Source organism: Wallemia ichthyophaga, assembly GCF_000400465.1.
Source record: "Wallemia ichthyophaga EXF-994 unplaced genomic scaffold scaffold6, whole genome shotgun sequence".
NCBI lineage: Eukaryota > Fungi > Basidiomycota > Wallemiomycetes > Wallemiales > Wallemiaceae > Wallemia > Wallemia ichthyophaga.
In genome coordinates, this window is record NW_008806279.1 from 494272 (window position 1) to 510688 (window position 16417).

Consider the following 16417-nt stretch of genomic DNA (forward strand, 5'->3'; position numbering starts at 1 on the left):
CACAAAACTTCTACTTTTTCACCTTGATCAAACCACTCAGCATATCGAAAGAGTTACCGTCAGGCTGGAGGTCTATAGGGTTGTAAAGGAGAGATTTTGGAGTAACAGGGCACCTGATATCTGGGTATGTGCGCAAATATCCGTGGTCGAGTGTTAGACCGGCAATCCTAACTTTCTGACCGGTGTGCTGGAGGGTGATTTCCTGATCGTTGTGCATCCAGGCGTTGTAATAATCGTCGAGATACTCTCCAAAACCGCTTTCACTTTTCTCGAACACCCCCCACATCTCGTCGATCCTATTCATTATAAGAGCGCAAGCCAATTCGGAGGTGAATGGTGTGCTCGCGATATCATTGATGCAAGTAGTTGGCTGACTATTGGAGATGTTAACACCAGCGCCAGCGATGAGGATGAATTGGCCGTCTATGAAATGTGAGGTGGTGAGGATTCCGCCTATTTTGAGTGGCTGCTGAGCGCCCTCAGAATTGTACCGCGTTGCATAGATATCGTTTGGCCACTTAAGCGCAATGTCGAGAGAGGGATCATGTGCGCGCAACGCCTGCACGACAGCGAGACCAATAAGATACTGCACGAAGACGACGCGCGAGCCACGCGTGCCTGGTAGACGGAGAACTAGGCTGAACTGCAGACAGCCGCTGCTGCTCACCCACGCATTACCGCCGCGCCCTCGCCCTGCTAGTTGATGGGAAGCTAGAGCGAGGAAGCCGTGCGGGCAGCTGCGTAGCATCCGCGTGTTCCTATCGAGCAGCGTCTGAGTACTGCCCACGGCCTCGCCATACAGAAGCAGTCGGCCGGCGTGCACGCTCTGGAGGAGGGCCAAGTACGCAGCAGTGTCAAACTTGGGCGTGTGCGGTGGGAGTTTGTTGAACGCGTCTAGAGCGTGAATGTAGATATGTTTGGTTTGGTTGGTCACACCTGCTTCTACATCTGCTCTAGTGTGAGCAATCCTTTCGCGTTCCACATGCTCATTGAATCCAGAACCGTGGATAACAACCTCATCACTCCCGCTGTCGACGGGAGTTGGATGGCTGGGTGGTGCATTGTTGCGCCCCTCTGTCACTGTTGCCACCCACTCACACAACCCGCGACTACTGCCGACGAGGAGCATCGGCAGGAGCCCAACCGGTTTAGCCTCATCGATCGGTTTTAGATGGAGGGCTAGGGCATTAAGGAGAGTGCGAAGATGCGCAATTCTTGCTTGTTCCAGTTGGTCCAGTTCGAGATGCTGCAGGTGCTGCTCTCCCGCGACCAGGCTGGCTGGCGGACATTTGAGGCTGAATTCAGGATGGACACCCGTCACTACCACCCTGCCGTTGCCGTAGCGCCTCTGCAGAGCTGCGACGGAGCCGTTGTGCGAGTAAGTAGCGAGAATGGATGTGTCTGTGTCTGTGTCTTGTGTGCTTGTGCTGCCGATATCGAACGCACACCCGCCATTGAGATAAAGGAGTAGCTTGTCGTGTGCTTGTGTACGAGTGTGTGTGTGCTTGTGCGTGCTCGCCTCCACTTCCACCTCAGCCAGATGCGCACCCCGCTCAGAGTTGTACTGGAAGTTGGGCAGAGCGGGTCCGACGGCGAGTGCGTCAATCAAGTTGAGCGGGCGGTCGCCTACAATGGCCAGCGACTCATCCCCCACTGCGAACTCTACACGCTTGCACGCGAAATAGGCACCGGCACAGACACCCAAGTACCGCCCGCCATTGAAAATGTACCGTTTGAGACGCGCAATGAGTGTGCCGCGGAGAGAGTGCAAATATGGCAGGTCACGCCCGCCTGGAATAACAACAGCCGCTGTGTATTCCTCCCAAGGCTCATTTGCGAGTACAGCCGCTGAAACTGATTGGATCGAGTAGCAGGGAGAGAGGAAACGGGTGAGTTGGGATTTGAGATGCGCTATAGAGGTGGCGCTGCAGCCTTGATCATCGTATATCAGGATATTCATCTTGAACGATCACAACGACGATGGATAGCTTCTATCAAGCCATTTACGAAAATGGCGGGCGTGATGGAATACACGTGTTACTCACATATGCTCAATCATTGGACGGATTCATTGCTGGGAGTCATGGCAGGCAAATAACTCTATCGTGCAAAGAAAGCATGGCTATGACGCATAACCTCCGTCTTCTCTCGGATGCAATTGTCGTTGGGAGTGGTACGCTGGTGAACGATAATCCGGGATTAAATGCGCGTGTGCCTGTTGTAGCACCGCTAGATAATCAACCAACGCCGATTGCAATTGATCCCGAGTATAAGATGCCAGTGACAGCGAAATTAATCTCAAACTACCACAATGGAATTGGTAAACAGCCTATCCTGCTGGCTTATAGAGACTCACCCAAGAACGACAAAAGACTGGCGTTAGAGGAGAGTGGAGTGAAAGTGGTTGATATTCTCACACCAAGCACACCACTCAACAGACAACACTTCAACACACTCAGCCAGATATTTGGATTTACGCGATTCATGGTTGAAGGTGGTGCAACGGTGATCAAGAGCATTCTAGCCGCGTCGGCAAACGAAACATCCCTATCTGACACCCTGGCCGATACTCTAGTAGTTACAGTCTCGCCTGTGCTCATCGGTGATGGTGTTAGTGTGGTGAAAAATCAACCAAATAACTCAAAAACACCAAATCTACATCACAAAGCTAGCAAAGTATTTGGTAAGGATGTTGTATTCGTCGCTAATTTTATAGATAATTGAAGTTTGAATTTTCAATGATATTTTCTCATTTCCTCATTTCCCCGACTTGTCGTCTTCTCGCTTGGTAATTCTTGATAATCAGGCGGAATGAGCGATACAGATAAGAAAATTGATGACAGCAATTTAAATAATATCGATGCTGTCGACAGCGACGACAAGGATGACAACAAATCCACCCCTTCCAACTCGGGCGGCGCATATGACCCAGAAACAGGGTAAGAAAGGGGACAAGACACACAGTACACAGCCTCTCACACACTCCCCAGTGAAATAAACTGGGACTGTCCCTGTTTAGGCGGAATGGCTCATGGCCCTTGTGGCGAAGACTTCAAGAGTGCTTTCTGTGGGTGTGATGTGTTATAAAAGGGCAAACACAAACTCAAACGCTCTTATAGCCTGCTTCGTCTACTCTGAAGCTGATCCAAAGGGAATCGATTGTGTTGAGGCGTTCAAAGGCATGCAAGGTGAGTATTGATGTGTTGATAGGTTACTTCACTCAAACACCTCCACAGACTGCTTCAGAAGCCATCCAGAACACTACAGCGATGAGATTGCAGATGATGACGATGACGCAAATCCAGATTCAATCGACACTCAAAACACCACAGACAACTCAGACGCTCCTCAAAACCCTCAAGATTCCTCAAGAATATAGACTTCATTCCGCAACTTGTACCATATCTTTTAAGAAAAGTAAGAGTAGAAAATTTTCATTTGACATTATTTCATCGGTTTCAACACTTTATCCTTCATTACACCCTCTCATACCCCCTTGCTCGACCTGCTAGCCGTACTATCACTCCTTTTCACACTAGGCTTAGGCCTGTGCGTATCCACTGCCTCGATCGGAAGCTGATACCTAACTTCGTCACATCCATACGCTTTAGGTGTGAGCTTGATGACTGTATGCAGCGGTATTTTGATGTACGGTATTTCCTCCTGAGGAATGTTATGGAAATACCCATAGATAGCTCTCAAGATGGCCTGGTGCCCTATAACGAGTATGTTGTTCTGTCTCTCCATCTCCATTATGATTGGCTCGAGTCTGATAACGACATCGCGGTAACTCTCTCCACCTCTGTACCTGTAGTTATATTTATCCTCGTCTCGATTCGCGTAGTCTTCGGGGTAGTTTTCTTCGATTTCCTCGTACGTCATCCCATCGCACACACCCGCGTCGAGCTCATCGAGCGACTTCCATGTGAGTTTCGGGTAGGGGAGGTTAGAAGCAGTCTGGATGGTGCGTTTGAGAGTCGAAGTCCACAGCTGTAGATACGTTAGTATCAAGCACACTAGGCATCTTCATATCATCACCCACAGTTAGCGGCACATTGCCGACATTATCCCTGACAAGATTAGGCAGTGCTTGCGCATACCTTGCACCACGAGGACTGAGGTCGCTATCACCGCCGATTCTCCCCTCGACATTAAACATAGACTCGCCGTGCCTAGTGAGGAAGATGCTCCTTGGTGAGACGTGAAGGTTCATTAGATAGAATGCGATCCTCGACTCGAGGTAACCGTTGATGAGATTGCACACGACCTTCTCACCCACGTTGATAACCTTGCAGTAGCTAATATGAGGTTCGTTGACTGGCTCATAAGCAGCCTCGTAATGACTAATACGTCTCCTGAAATCTGCTTCTGCCTGCTCTGGTGTCATACCGTTGTAATCTGGATCGCCTGCGCTGACTTTCCCAGCGACGTTAGCCGAGATGACTGATGGGTCTTCACAGACGGATTCGATAAATATAATCTGCATTCCACGTTCTTTTTCAATACGTTCTGCAAGTTTCTGTCTGCGTTCCATAGTGGAATTGGTAGCGTCGTGTATACCGACGTTTCCACCCTGCTTAAGCCAATCGATGAGATTTTCGAGACAGTCGTTGGCCATCTTCTCGCGCATCCCCATCGCGTCTGCGTTGTTAGGGTTGAAGAAGCTGGCTGAATGGTCATCGCGGGCGCCCGTCGTTGCCTTCTTCTCGCGCGCCAATTTCCGCCTGTATTGACCTACGTTAAACACCTTGACATCGTACTCGAGCCACTTGAGATAACGCATCAGCTTGTTGGATAGGTACGACTTGCCTCGTGCGGGGAGACCGACCATCGCAACGACAATTTTAGCTTCGGAGTAATCAGGCTTGGCAGCTGTCTTGCCAATGCCTGCGACGGAGGGTGCGCGGGATGGGGCTCTACTGGCTAGTCTACTGGCGTTGGTGCTCTGGTCGAGCTGTTTGAGTATACCGGCATTGGCACTGGATGCTGTGTATGGTACAGGCGAGATGGGACCGCTATCAAGCTTAAGCCTCTCGATATCGGGGATTTGGCCCGCGGATCTGGATGGGTGGTGGAGACTGTGAGCGGATTGGGAGTGGTGATGATGCAATTGCTCCATTCCGAAAGATTGGGCGGGGAGGGAAGGAGAAGATTGGTTGCTGGCTTGAGACGTGGCTTCTTGGTCCTTGATGTGCTGTGGGGGAGAACCGGGAGGAGACATTAGATGATGGACGTTTGAGAACAAGGAGATTATTGGTAAAGAATACATGATTTTAGATGAAAATAAAAACAAATTACAAAATTGCGTTATATTCTGTGTTAATTGGGTTTGGCTGTGTAAGTGGAATGTCTCATCCGTATAAACCTGTGTCTTGCTATTAAGTGAGTGTGTCTTGCTATTAAAGAGAGTGTGAGCCTGATTAGGCGTGTTAAATGATTCCAATTGATATTCCTATGTAAATATTCTGACGTCATCAACGACATCATCACCTCATTGAAGAAGCCCTTGAGATTGTTGGTCGTGGGGTAGCCTGAGTGTGCTGCCTTTGTTCAAATTCAAATGAAGGCGTTGGTGATCTGCTATAGAGGATATAGCTCTGATACGCGTATGAGTGAGTTACACTTGGTAATAAAAACAAACCCACATTAGACATGTGTCCATCACTTGTATTGAGGTATTCCCCAAGATTTGGTGTCACTGTGATTGTAAGAGTCATTTGTACTACCACCAATACCCACACTCACCCGTCCACCACGCGATCTCAAGTAAAGCGCGTCTACCATTGCTAGTTTTAGCCTTCTTGTTGGCATTCCCGGCACTTCCCGCGTTCCCTCCGCTAACGCCAATCCCCGTGCCTATTCCACTTCCACTAGCTTGGTTCTGTCCACGCGCGACTTCCCCGTCATTCTCATCGTTCCCAATCCTGTCAGTCGATCCAGTGGCTTTCAGGCGTCTCCGTGTGTTCAACGACGTCTTCGATCTTCTCTTGAGATTCGCCTCTGATGCTCGCTTCGTCACTACTGGCATCCTCGTCGTCGTCGTACTGGATCAAGAGTAAGAACGAATAATTGTCGATAAAGATGTAAAAATCATTTTAACGCGTTTATTTAAGGCCTTATATGTGTAAACTACAAATACACCACTAGTTCCATCGAAAACGCTCACAATCATCCACCCTTCCACGCGTTACTATATCACGCGTTCAACTGGAATGCTCTGACGCAATTAATTCAAATAGGCTGTTTTAGCCTGATAAGCTCGTTGGAATGCCCGATTCCCTTTCATTCATTTCACGTCTTCATAGTTAAGTACTTGGCGATTGTGATTACAGCATTTAAGTGGAGTATTCGGGTTGAGGAGGGGTTTTAACACTACTTCTAAATGTATCTCAAGAATATAACTTACTTCCACAACCACAGCCCTTTCTTCCCACTTGACATCAATATTGTTCAGCTTCAATGAGTATAACTAGCAACTCAACTAAGATAGAGATATGAGAGTGTGGCAAACATTTTACATAAACGTAACACCACTATGTGTCTACTAATCCCATTATCAACCCACAAACTTCACCTACAACCGTTGCACATTCAGGAGGAAGATTTTCACCAATCTCAGACACACCAGACTTACGAATATACCGAGATACTTGATAAACTAACATCGTACAAAATTCTAAGCGGAAACTAAATCAACCAATTTACTTCCTTTCACTGAGGTAGTCAACACCTGGGAGGACATCACCTTGGAGCAATTCAAGAGATGAGCCACCACCAGTTGATACGTGAGCCAGAGCATCTTCCTTTCCAGCCTTAGCGACAACAGTAGCAGTGTCACCACCACCGATAATGACGTTCGAACCGTTCTTTTGAGCTTCGATTGATGCTTCGAGGAGAGCATTTGAACCCTTGGCGTAATTAGGGAACTCGAAAACACCTGCTGGTCCATTCCAGAGGATAGTCTTGGATTTTTTGATCTCTTCACCGAATGCAGCTGCTGAGTCTGGACCAATATCAAGACCTTCCCATTTGTCTGGGATACCTTCAGACTCCTTGACGACCTTGTTAGCACCGTCATTTGAGAACTCCTGGGTAATGACGTAGTCGGATGGAATCAATATCTTGACATTGTTCTTGGCAGCCTTCGCCATGATATCGCCGACCTTCTCAAAACCTGCCTTGTCAAAGAGTGAGTCACCAATAGCCATACCCTCAGCCTTCTTGAAAGTGTAGGCCATACCACCGCAGATGATGAGAGAGTCGACCTTGGTGAGCATGTTTTCGATGAGTTGGATCTTATCAGAAACCTTGGCACCACCGAGGATGGCAAGGAAAGGTCTCTCAGGAGCCTCGATAACCTTTGCAAAGTACTCAAGTTCCTTCTTTACGAGGAAACCGGCAGCTCTAGTGTCAAGCTTGATACCAGAGACAGAAGAGTGTGCTCTGTGAGCGGTACCGAAAGCGTCGTTGACGTAAACATCGCCGAGCTTAGTGAGTTGTTGGCGGAAGGCGTCAACGGCAGCTTGGTCAGCCTTGATCTTGTTACCGTCAGCGTCCTTTCTCGAGCCTTCTTCTTCGATGTGGAAACGAAGGTTTTCGAGGAGAACGATGGAGCCCTTTGGAGCTGAGTTGACAGTCTTCTCAACCTCCTCACCAACGCAATCTTTAGTGAAGATAATCTTCTGGTTGAGCTGCTTCTCCAATTCGTCAGCAACAATCTTGAGCGAGTACTTGTCGTTTGGCTGGCCATCTGGTCTACCCATGTGTGACATGAGGACGACAGCCTTGGCGCCGTGTTCTTGGGCGTATTTGATGGTTGGGAGGGCACCAACGATTCTCTGCGGTGTGTGAGTGCTGTGGAGCGTATCACCCAAACTTTAAAACTCACCGCTGGGTTTGAAATTTGGCCAGTCTTCTTGTCGAGAGGAACGTTGAAATCCTAGTGGGCGTCAGAGGCGTGTCGATGGCTCTGCTCAAGACCCACGCAGCGGATGAGGACACGCTTCTCAGCGACGTCGATGTCTGTGATATTCAATTTGCTAGCGAGAGATGTCCTAGGCGGTGTAAGCGTCGGCTGCAGCCAGTTTTACATTTACAAACATTTTGATGTTGGTGGTCGTGATGAGAGATATGATCCAGACGGACGAATCCGTTTTCGTGGATTTGAATGGCTTGTTTCCGCCGATGTTGAGTATTTGGCTGTCATTTGTGGCTTATTTACACGCCCGCTCAGTTCCCTGCCTAAGGCTTCTCCTCCGCCGCGATTAGTCGTCTGTCCGGCGACAAGGACAGCAGCCGAATAAGGCACCCGAGAAAGGCACAATTCATGTGCCAGTATAGCCGCGGCTGTCCTCGGGCTAAACCTGGGTAAATTTGAAAGAGTCTCAATATGTCTTTGCATTGTTTTGTTACAGATTAGGCGTGGCAGGGGTATTTGAAGAGTCATTCACATCATTCTTCTGGCTATCTTCATTCTCGCCGTTCTCTCTGTCGTCATCCTTACTCTCGCCCACCTCCCGCTGCTGCTGGCAGAACGAGCATACGAAATCTCCATTGGGTGCGTCTTCGAGACCTATGCACGCAAGATGGAACCACTGGTAGGGGCATTGTTCTGGGTGTGTTGAGTAAGCAACGCTGAGCTATAAAGTGCTATAAAGCGCTATTAACGCGCCATTTACCCACCATTATCGCATCCCACCATATCGCCAAAACTGACTTGATGGCAGAAGCAGTAACGCTCATCGTCTTCCTTCTTCTCCTTCTCCGCTCTCTCTTGCTCCTCTCTGACGGCGCGAGAACGGAGTCTGGAATCGCGTTCCTTTTTCAGCTGCTCGTTGTGCGATGGCTGTGTGCCCGGCCTGACGCCAATCTGGAGCTCTGTCTGCTGGTTCTCGATGCCAGTCTCGATGAGCTTGATATTGCGTGCAATGATATCACGCAGGCTGGTCGCTATCGATACTCTCTCCTCGGATAGCCGCTGGGCGTCTGTGCCGTAGTTGCCGAGTTGGTAAAGAAGTTTGCTCGTGTGCGTGGGTGGTGTGTTGTCGAGTCTCCCCCGTATATAGCCCAACGTATCCTTCTCCAAGTTTGCCAAGTTCTCGCGCTGTACCCGAGTAACTTGGTTTAGAAGACCGCCGCTTCGATAAACCTCAGCGGGGAGTTGTTCCGTAGCTTCTGTGGGTGAGCCCGCAGCACTCTCACGCTCACACCTACTCACTGGCCACATTCGAGCTGTACACTTCCTGCCAAAGATCGTTGATATGCTCAAAATCATCGTGGCTTCATTGGACGCGTCAATCGCGTGCGTGGATATAAAGCACACATACATTTCATCGGGAAGGTCGGCGCCTTCTTCTACGCCTTTCTCCACGCGTTTCGTCATGGTCATCACAATGATAGCAGCACAAGAATGTAAAATATTAATTTCTGGACAAATTTCTACGCTGAGTGGTTTGTGAGGTGTCTATAAATTCCCACTTGTCCTTCACAGTAACCCCTTTACCCTCGTCGGCTTCTTTTTTAGGTTTCTCGGCCGCAACTTTGTGTTTCTCTTCGAGGGTGGACTCGTATTGCTCGGCACTCTTCTTTGCCTCTTCAGCCTGGTTGCTGTCAAGTGCGAGGAATATATTCTGCTCCGCGAGCGACGTCTTGTGACTAGAGCGTGGGTTTGAAGGGAGCACGCCTGCAGCTGGTTCTGGATGTACCTGAGCTGGTTCTGGGTCGACCTGCTGCGTCTTGCTAACCAGATCCATCACCGCGACGTCGTCCTTGAGCTTGGTGTTGAGTGACGCCACCCCGAGGTGCTTTTCCATTCCCTTGAGGTGCTCGAGCTGGAGTGTGCGCCCTTCATCCACCCAGCGTTTCTCAACCGCCTTGAGCCTGAGCAGCGCGTGTATCCTGTCAACGCTGACCTTGAAATCCAGGCTGAGTTTTGTGGGTGTGTACTTGTGCGGGTCTGATTCGTTGAGCGAGTGTATTCTCGTTTTGAGTGCGTCGCTCAGAGGCGGCGGAGGTTTAAAAGTGGGGTTAAGAGGGAATGGAGTATTGCCTATCCAATTTGGCCCTGTCCTGCCATGCCTATAACTCAATCCATCACCTTTTTCAAGCCAATTCGTCACTGAGGGATCCATTCGCTGTATTCTTGGACCACCTTGGGCTGATGGTGGCTTCTCGCCCAATGGAAGCCTCTTTGGCGCCTCCACCGCTGTACCCGCTTGTCCTGGCCGTGAGCGACCCTTTCCTGGGGCTGGCGGTGCGCCGAGAGTTGATAGATCTGGTGGCAGTTGGCGTGGTGGACCTGATACCAGCAATTTCGTTGTTGAGTGGATGCACCGAATTTGACTTGTCATCGTTGTAGCTCAAGACGACGGCGATTCGATAATTTCGATAATTTCGATAATTTGAAGGGAATTTGAAGGAAATCTGGATAAATTATCTTTAATATATCAATGGCAGCATCTCCAGCTTCTTCTGCAGCACCAACTGCACCTGCAGCCCCACGGTCTTCTTCGAAGCGCAAAAGCAGCGTTTTAGAGTGGGTGAAAGAGCGAAAGAGTGAAATCGTTGCACAGCTCACACGCGATCCCCAGCCAGCCCTCTTATGACCTCAAAAGCGCGTCTTACTTTCCCCCTCTCTCTCCCGCCCAGCAAGCCAGTCTAAATGCAATCCTCCAAGGCAAATCAGTCTTCCTCACTGGCGCTGCCGGTAGTGGTAAGAGTTATCTGCTCACATGCGCCATCGACGCCTTACGCGCCCTTCATGGCCGAGGGAAAGTAGCCGTAACGGCAACGACTGGTGTGGCAGCTACCCAATTATCGGGCACTACAACACACAGCTGGTCCGGCATCACCAACTCGAGTCTTTCAGTCGCCGGTCTCGTCGTCAGCATCAAGATGGACAAGGCGAAACTGGCCAAGTGGACGGCTACGCGCGTGCTCGTAGTGGACGAGGTGAGCATGCTCGATGGACTATTCCTCGACAAGCTCAACCAAGTTGCCAAGCGGGTGCGCAGACGTGACGAGCCATTTGGCGGTATACAGTTGGTGTTGTGTGGCGACTTCTACCAGCTGCCGCCAGTGGCTGCTGGGAACAGCCGGCGTATTTTCGCTTTCGAGGGCAAGGCGTGGCATGAGTGCGGTCTTATCACCCTCTCTCTCCCATCCTCCTTCAGACAGGCGGGCGACGAGGCGTTTCAGAATATTCTCATCGAGGCTCGTACTGGCAAGCTGAGCGATGCGAGTGTACTGGCGCTGTATGCCGTTCAGAGAAAACCTCCTGCTAGAAAACCCCTTCAGCCGCTGCAGGTGTGAGTCGCGATGTGTTTGCAGTGCTCTCCTCACTCTTCACACTCCACAGGTTCGCTAGGAGGGCGCACGTCGACGCCGCTAACCGCAGACAGCTCAATAATCTCAACAAACCAATACATTACTTCAGCGCAAAAGACAAGCTAGTGAAACAGGGTGCAGTCAGGAATGTAAAAATGGCACTCAACGCGGCTATGCCTATTCCAGAACAAGTCGAATTGGCAGCAGGTGCGCAAGTCATGCTCGTCAAGAACCTAGACACAGGTAGGGGATTAGTAAATGGCGCAGTCGGGGTGGCTGTGTCGGTGGGTACATACACCAAGCTCAGCGAGGAGAAAGAAGACAATGAGAATGAGAATGGAGATGGAGATGGAAATGAATGGATGATAATCCCTTCACTCACGTCCTCCAGAGGGCGCAAAGTGGTGTACAAACCGATGAGCGATTCCACACAAACCAAACAAGGCAAACAAGGTAAAGTAGGCGTGCTGGTGCAATTCAATAACGGATTGCGCGGGCTAGTCGAGTCCGTGAAGCAGGAGATGGAGGATGACGTCGGCGATACACTCGCTACTCGCTTTCAAATCCCACTCGTATTGGCTTGGGCGACGACCATACACAAATCGCAGGGGTAAGCGTTTTGTAGTACGATTGAAATACCTTTCCAACTTGCTAAAACCCCGCCAGCCAAACTCTCCCTTCTATAACGGTGCATTTTCAAGACATATTCGAACACGGCATGGCTTATGTTGCTCTGTCACGCGTTAAATGTCTTGATGATTTGAATATCAAGGGGTTTGAAAAAAGGTAGGAAATGTAGCTATTCGGCGTATCCCACTAATCACACTTCAAAGCCGGTTCATTGTAGATAAAAAGGTTGAAAATTTTGACAATTCATTAATGCAGATGAATATATGAATAAATAGTACATAAATAGATACAAGTAATAAGTAATAACTTAGACACGCTCACCGCGGAGTCTACGGGCGAGTTGAATGTCCTTTGGTTGGATGGTAACTCTCTTTGCGTGGATGGCAGCAAGGTTGGTGTCTTCGAAGAGTGAGACAAGGTAAGCTTCACTGGCTTCCTGGAGAGCCATGACGGCGGACGATTGGAAACGCAAGTCTGTCTTAAAGTCTTGGGCAATTTCTCTGACGAGACGTTGGAATGGCAGTTTTCTAATGAGAAGTTCGGTCGACTTTTGGTAGCGACGGATTTCTCTAAGGGCGACAGTACCTGGACGGTAACGGTGTGGCTTCTTGACACCACCAGCTGCTTGTGGGGCGGCTGTCTTTCTTGCTGCCTTAGTGGCGAGTTGCTTACGTGGGGCCTTACCACCTGTAGACTTGCGGGCTGTTTGCTTAGTTCTGGCCATTTTAATTTATTTGTAGATATGTGTTGTTTTTAAAAGAGAGGCTATGGACCCGTTATATAGGCGCGCGTCGTTGAATCATTTTCTACTTGGGATCACGCGCAAATGATCTAAAACAGGTGGTGGTTGGTGGAGGGATAGGAGAGTCGGAAAAAACCCACGCGCAGACTGCAGAAAATTCTAGCTATTAGATGATGTGTTTTTACTTTACATTTGAGTCCTCTACACGGTAGCATCACGCGTTTTATATAAAGAAAACCAAATTTGATCTGGTCAGGTCGTGATCTCTCGCGCGCGCTCCAAATGCATAAATAGCCAGCGCGTTTTTCTCTCCATCTCCATCAACAACTCTCAGTAAAATGTCAGGAAGAGGAAAAGGCGGTAAAGGTTTAGGAAAGGGTGGTGCCAAGCGCCACCGTAAGATTCTCAGAGACAATATCCAAGTGGGTTGGAAGTTTATTTTATCGATGTTCCCATCTAACAACACTTCAGGGTATTACGAAGCCAGCTATCCGTCGTCTCGCTCGTCGTGGTGGTGTGAAGCGTATCTCTGGTCTCATCTACGAAGAAACACGCGGTGTCCTCAAGGTTTTCTTGGAGAACGTCATCAGAGACTCCGTCACCTACACCGAACACGCAAAGAGAAAGACTGTCACCGCTCTCGACGTCGTCTACGCCCTCAAGCGTCAAGGAAGAGTCCTTTACGGTTGTAATTTGGCGCTTAAGCTCTCCTTCCCCCTCCTAGCTATTGTAATTATTGTTTTGTACTATTTAGAATGAACTTGTTTCTCATGCCTAAATCTTTGCAAGGACGTCTAATGTCTTACGCCATTTCAAAGTGTATCCAAGAGCAATCGCAATAATGGTCTTAACATTATTTGATGCCTTAAAATTACAATCATGCTATATAGAAGTCTATAAATCTCAACCGCATTTCCATCCACATTTTCTGATTTTTCGAAATGCACCTGTGAAGCCAAAGTCCTGATTTCAGAGTTGGATTGGCTTGAATTATTGGGATATTTGAGTGCTTGCGGTCTCTATCGCCTTGTGCTAGTAGCTCGTATCGGATGGACGCGTTAGATTCTCCGTGTATGCTCTATTGGTGCTAAAGAGTGACGTCGAATCGCCACTTCAGAAACTCTTTCAGGGCGAGATATTAATCGAAGGGATGTGCATTTAACCTTTTCTCATCCAAATCTATCGAAATTACCTTTTATTTGGAGAATATTAAAACTCCGAAGTCGGCCAGTTAGGATCATATCACTGTCATCTTTGGAAATTTCAAGTCTGTGGATATTGTATGTATGAAGGAAATAAAAATGTTTTGAATGCTTACACCTTAATAATGTTAAAAGTACTCCGAAATTTCCCAGATTGCCATTATTATTCATGGCTGTATGTCACTTTTACATTCACTGATTCGGTATAGCAAATTAATTCCCTCAAGTTATTAAGACTGTTATTTTAATCCTCAAGTACTGGAAGCATCGCTCAAATATCTCTCTAATATCACTCCTTTTGGCCCAATGTCTCCCAAGATAAAAGTACGGCATTCAGTGGCAAAAATGTAAATCGCGCAACTGGCTACTGAATGAAATTGTTTACGTCACTGGAAACCCTAGCGAAGGTTGAGTTGCCTGAACTCATCCGCTGCTGACGCACCCACGTTATCCAACTGTAATCGGGAGCTATCTCGAGCCGGCTCTCAAACCAACGATCATCTTCGGCCTTTTCAAATTTAAGAAAATTATTATCCTATTGAATTAGCTTTCCTCGGAAATTAATATAGCGACTTCCTTCATTCCCCAAATCATGAAGCCCGCCAAATCACCGGGCATAGAGAAGAAAGCTTTCAGAGGACAGTGGAGGAAAGATGAGAAGGCGCAAGAGATCCCTGATAACAATATGTTTATTGTCTTTCCGTGTATCATGGCAGCCACCTTCTTGTGTGCGTTGGACTCTACCATCATAACTACGGCACTTCCAAGCATATCCGCAGACTTGCAAATGGATTCCGCTGAGTACTCATGGGTCGGCGTGGCTTATCTTCTCACAAGTTGCGCGTTGATCCCGGTCGTTTCCAAAGTGGGAACGATAGTCGGCGAGAAGCTGATATTTATTGTCGGAATTCTATGTTTCTGTTTGGGTAGTGGCCTTTGTGCAGGTGCAAAGTCAGGGTTTTGGCTATGTATCGCCCGCGGAGTGCAGGGATTAGGCGGCGGAACTATTATGAGCTCCGTCCAGATCGTCATCTCGCTTATTACGGAATTGAGCAACAGGGGTCTCTATAGCGGGCTAATAGGTAGTGTATGGGGTATCGCTTCAGTGTTAGGGCCGTTACTAGGAGGCGCAATCACCGAACATGCCAACTGGCGCTGGTGTTTCTGGATCAATTTACCAATATCCGCAGTCGTTATGGCAGCCTTATGCTATTTCCTCAAACTGAGCCCGCGAGAGAGGCCAAATTGGAAGCAAGTATTGATACAGTTTGATTATGTCGGTTTAGTTTCAATTCTCATTGGTTCGGTGTGTTTGATACTTGGCTTTTCAATAGCCTCAAACTCTGGCTGGCAGAATCCAGCTGTGATCGCGTTGGTCGTGGTAGGTGGTGTGGTAACAATTTTTTTCGGTGTATGGGAGACATACACAACCAGTTCTGCAATAATTCCGCCTCGGCTGTTTAAAACGCTGACAACGACTAGCATCTTGATCGGCAACTTGTTCCATTCCATTGGCTATCTGGCCAGTTGCTACTATTTACCCGTCTTTTTTCAGGTAGCCGATGGTACAGGGCCGTTAGAGTCAGGAGTCCGGCTTCTTCCTTACACCCTGGGAGCGAGTGTTGTCTCCATCGTCTGTGGTTTGCTGGTTGCTCGGTTCCACAAGTACCGCATCATGATCTGGCTGAGTTGGGCGATTCAAGTGCTTGGCTATGGATTGATGACAACGCTTCGGAATGACTCTAACACGGCTAAGCAAATCCTTTACATCCTTGTAGCGTCATTGGGCGTTGGGTGCTTGTTTCAGGTTCCTTTGTTGGCCATGCAGTCAAGCCTGCCCATTGTTGACGTTTCTACTGGGACGGGAGCATATGTGTTTGTGCGAAGTCTTGGTGGCTGCATTGCGATCTCCGTATCTGGAACCATTGTTTCAAATGTGTCAAAGAAGAAGTTGCAGAACATCCCCAACGCTGGATCTCTTGTTGGATTAAGCACAGAAAACCTCACTGATATAAAGAATATGCAGCCAGAGTCGTTGAAAGTACAAGTACAGGCTGCTTACTCGGAGGCGATTGCTAAAATCTTCATCATGGTTGTGGTTTTGGCTGGTTGTGGCTTGATTTCGTCACTTTTTATTAAGCGGTATGAAATGCGAACAAATACTGTTAAAAAGGGTGAGCAGAAAAATGTGGAGAAGACAGAAGACGAAAATACAAAGCAGGAAGAACACACAGAGCAGGACGAGCCTACAGAAAAGGATGAGCACACAGCGCAGGACTCTAAGAAGGATATGAATCCAGTATCATCCAATGAGTCCTCCACTATAGCATATAGCGATGGAAAGGAATCGAACTAACGCGTATGGATTATTTATTTGTTTACATTTTGGGTATAGACTTTATTTTATGCATAAAGTTGATAAATTTAACTTATGAATGCTGCCGAGTCCGAAGTGGCGTACACGGGAAGCAGGATTGATAATCGGAGAGCGGGATTGTAGAACTAAAAATTAAAATCC

General features: G+C 48.3%; 11 protein-coding genes across 11 annotated transcripts; 5 read left to right on the top strand and 6 right to left on the bottom strand.

Moving 5' to 3' along the window:
* Positions 1 to 10: 10 nt before the first annotated feature.
* Positions 11 to 1960, bottom strand: J056_004070 (Biotin--protein ligase; the record flags this gene model as incomplete). The annotated part of the gene is made up of 1 exon (XM_009269279.1): positions 11 to 1960. The coding sequence occupies one exon, from the start codon at positions 1958 to 1960 to the stop codon at positions 11 to 13; it is 1950 nt and encodes a 649-aa protein (XP_009267554.1).
* Positions 1961 to 2118: 158 nt separating this feature from the next.
* J056_004071 (5-amino-6-(5-phosphoribosylamino)uracil reductase) lies at positions 2119 to 2724 on the top strand (the record flags this gene model as incomplete). Its single annotated transcript, XM_009269280.1, has 1 exon — positions 2119 to 2724. The coding sequence occupies one exon, from the start codon at positions 2119 to 2121 to the stop codon at positions 2722 to 2724; it is 606 nt and encodes a 201-aa protein (XP_009267555.1).
* An 87-nt stretch (positions 2725 to 2811) lies between these two features.
* On the top strand, positions 2812 to 3379 carry J056_004072 (uncharacterized protein; the record flags this gene model as incomplete). Its single annotated transcript, XM_009269281.1, has 4 exons — positions 2812 to 2939; positions 2991 to 3067; positions 3120 to 3188; positions 3237 to 3379. 4 exons carry the CDS (start codon positions 2812 to 2814, stop codon positions 3377 to 3379), a joined length of 417 nt encoding a protein of 138 aa, XP_009267556.1.
* A 107-nt stretch (positions 3380 to 3486) lies between these two features.
* J056_004073 (Fructose-2,6-bisphosphatase) lies at positions 3487 to 5221 on the bottom strand (the record flags this gene model as incomplete). The annotated part of the gene is made up of 2 exons (XM_009269282.1): positions 3487 to 3990; positions 4043 to 5221. 2 exons carry the CDS (start codon positions 5219 to 5221, stop codon positions 3487 to 3489), a joined length of 1683 nt encoding a protein of 560 aa, XP_009267557.1.
* Positions 5222 to 5486: 265 nt separating this feature from the next.
* Positions 5487 to 6028, bottom strand: J056_004074 (uncharacterized protein; the record flags this gene model as incomplete). Its single annotated transcript, XM_009269283.1, has 3 exons — positions 5487 to 5597; positions 5646 to 5698; positions 5746 to 6028. 3 exons carry the CDS (start codon positions 6026 to 6028, stop codon positions 5487 to 5489), a joined length of 447 nt encoding a protein of 148 aa, XP_009267558.1.
* A 673-nt stretch (positions 6029 to 6701) lies between these two features.
* Positions 6702 to 9382, bottom strand: J056_004075 (Phosphoglycerate kinase; the record flags this gene model as incomplete). The annotated part of the gene is made up of 7 exons (XM_009269284.1): positions 6702 to 7838; positions 7889 to 7939; positions 7985 to 8054; positions 8413 to 8611; positions 8683 to 9174; positions 9218 to 9279; positions 9327 to 9382. 7 exons carry the CDS (start codon positions 9380 to 9382, stop codon positions 6702 to 6704), a joined length of 2067 nt encoding a protein of 688 aa, XP_009267559.1.
* A 37-nt stretch (positions 9383 to 9419) lies between these two features.
* On the bottom strand, positions 9420 to 10349 carry J056_004076 (uncharacterized protein; the record flags this gene model as incomplete). Its single annotated transcript, XM_009269285.1, has 1 exon — positions 9420 to 10349. One exon carries the CDS (start codon positions 10347 to 10349, stop codon positions 9420 to 9422), a length of 930 nt encoding a protein of 309 aa, XP_009267560.1.
* A 99-nt stretch (positions 10350 to 10448) lies between these two features.
* J056_004077 (uncharacterized protein) lies at positions 10449 to 11939 on the top strand (the record flags this gene model as incomplete). Its single annotated transcript, XM_009269286.1, has 3 exons — positions 10449 to 10534; positions 10590 to 11306; positions 11357 to 11939. 3 exons carry the CDS (start codon positions 10449 to 10451, stop codon positions 11937 to 11939), a joined length of 1386 nt encoding a protein of 461 aa, XP_009267561.1.
* A 323-nt stretch (positions 11940 to 12262) lies between these two features.
* On the bottom strand, positions 12263 to 12679 carry J056_004078 (Histone H3; the record flags this gene model as incomplete). The annotated part of the gene is made up of 1 exon (XM_009269287.1): positions 12263 to 12679. One exon carries the CDS (start codon positions 12677 to 12679, stop codon positions 12263 to 12265), a length of 417 nt encoding a protein of 138 aa, XP_009267562.1.
* Positions 12680 to 13035: 356 nt separating this feature from the next.
* On the top strand, positions 13036 to 13495 carry J056_004079 (Histone H4; the record flags this gene model as incomplete). The annotated part of the gene is made up of 3 exons (XM_009269288.1): positions 13036 to 13119; positions 13169 to 13426; positions 13487 to 13495. 3 exons carry the CDS (start codon positions 13036 to 13038, stop codon positions 13493 to 13495), a joined length of 351 nt encoding a protein of 116 aa, XP_009267563.1.
* Positions 13496 to 14491: 996 nt separating this feature from the next.
* On the top strand, positions 14492 to 16255 carry J056_004080 (uncharacterized protein; the record flags this gene model as incomplete). Its single annotated transcript, XM_009269289.1, has 1 exon — positions 14492 to 16255. One exon carries the CDS (start codon positions 14492 to 14494, stop codon positions 16253 to 16255), a length of 1764 nt encoding a protein of 587 aa, XP_009267564.1.
* Between the last annotated feature and the right edge of the window lie 162 nt (positions 16256 to 16417).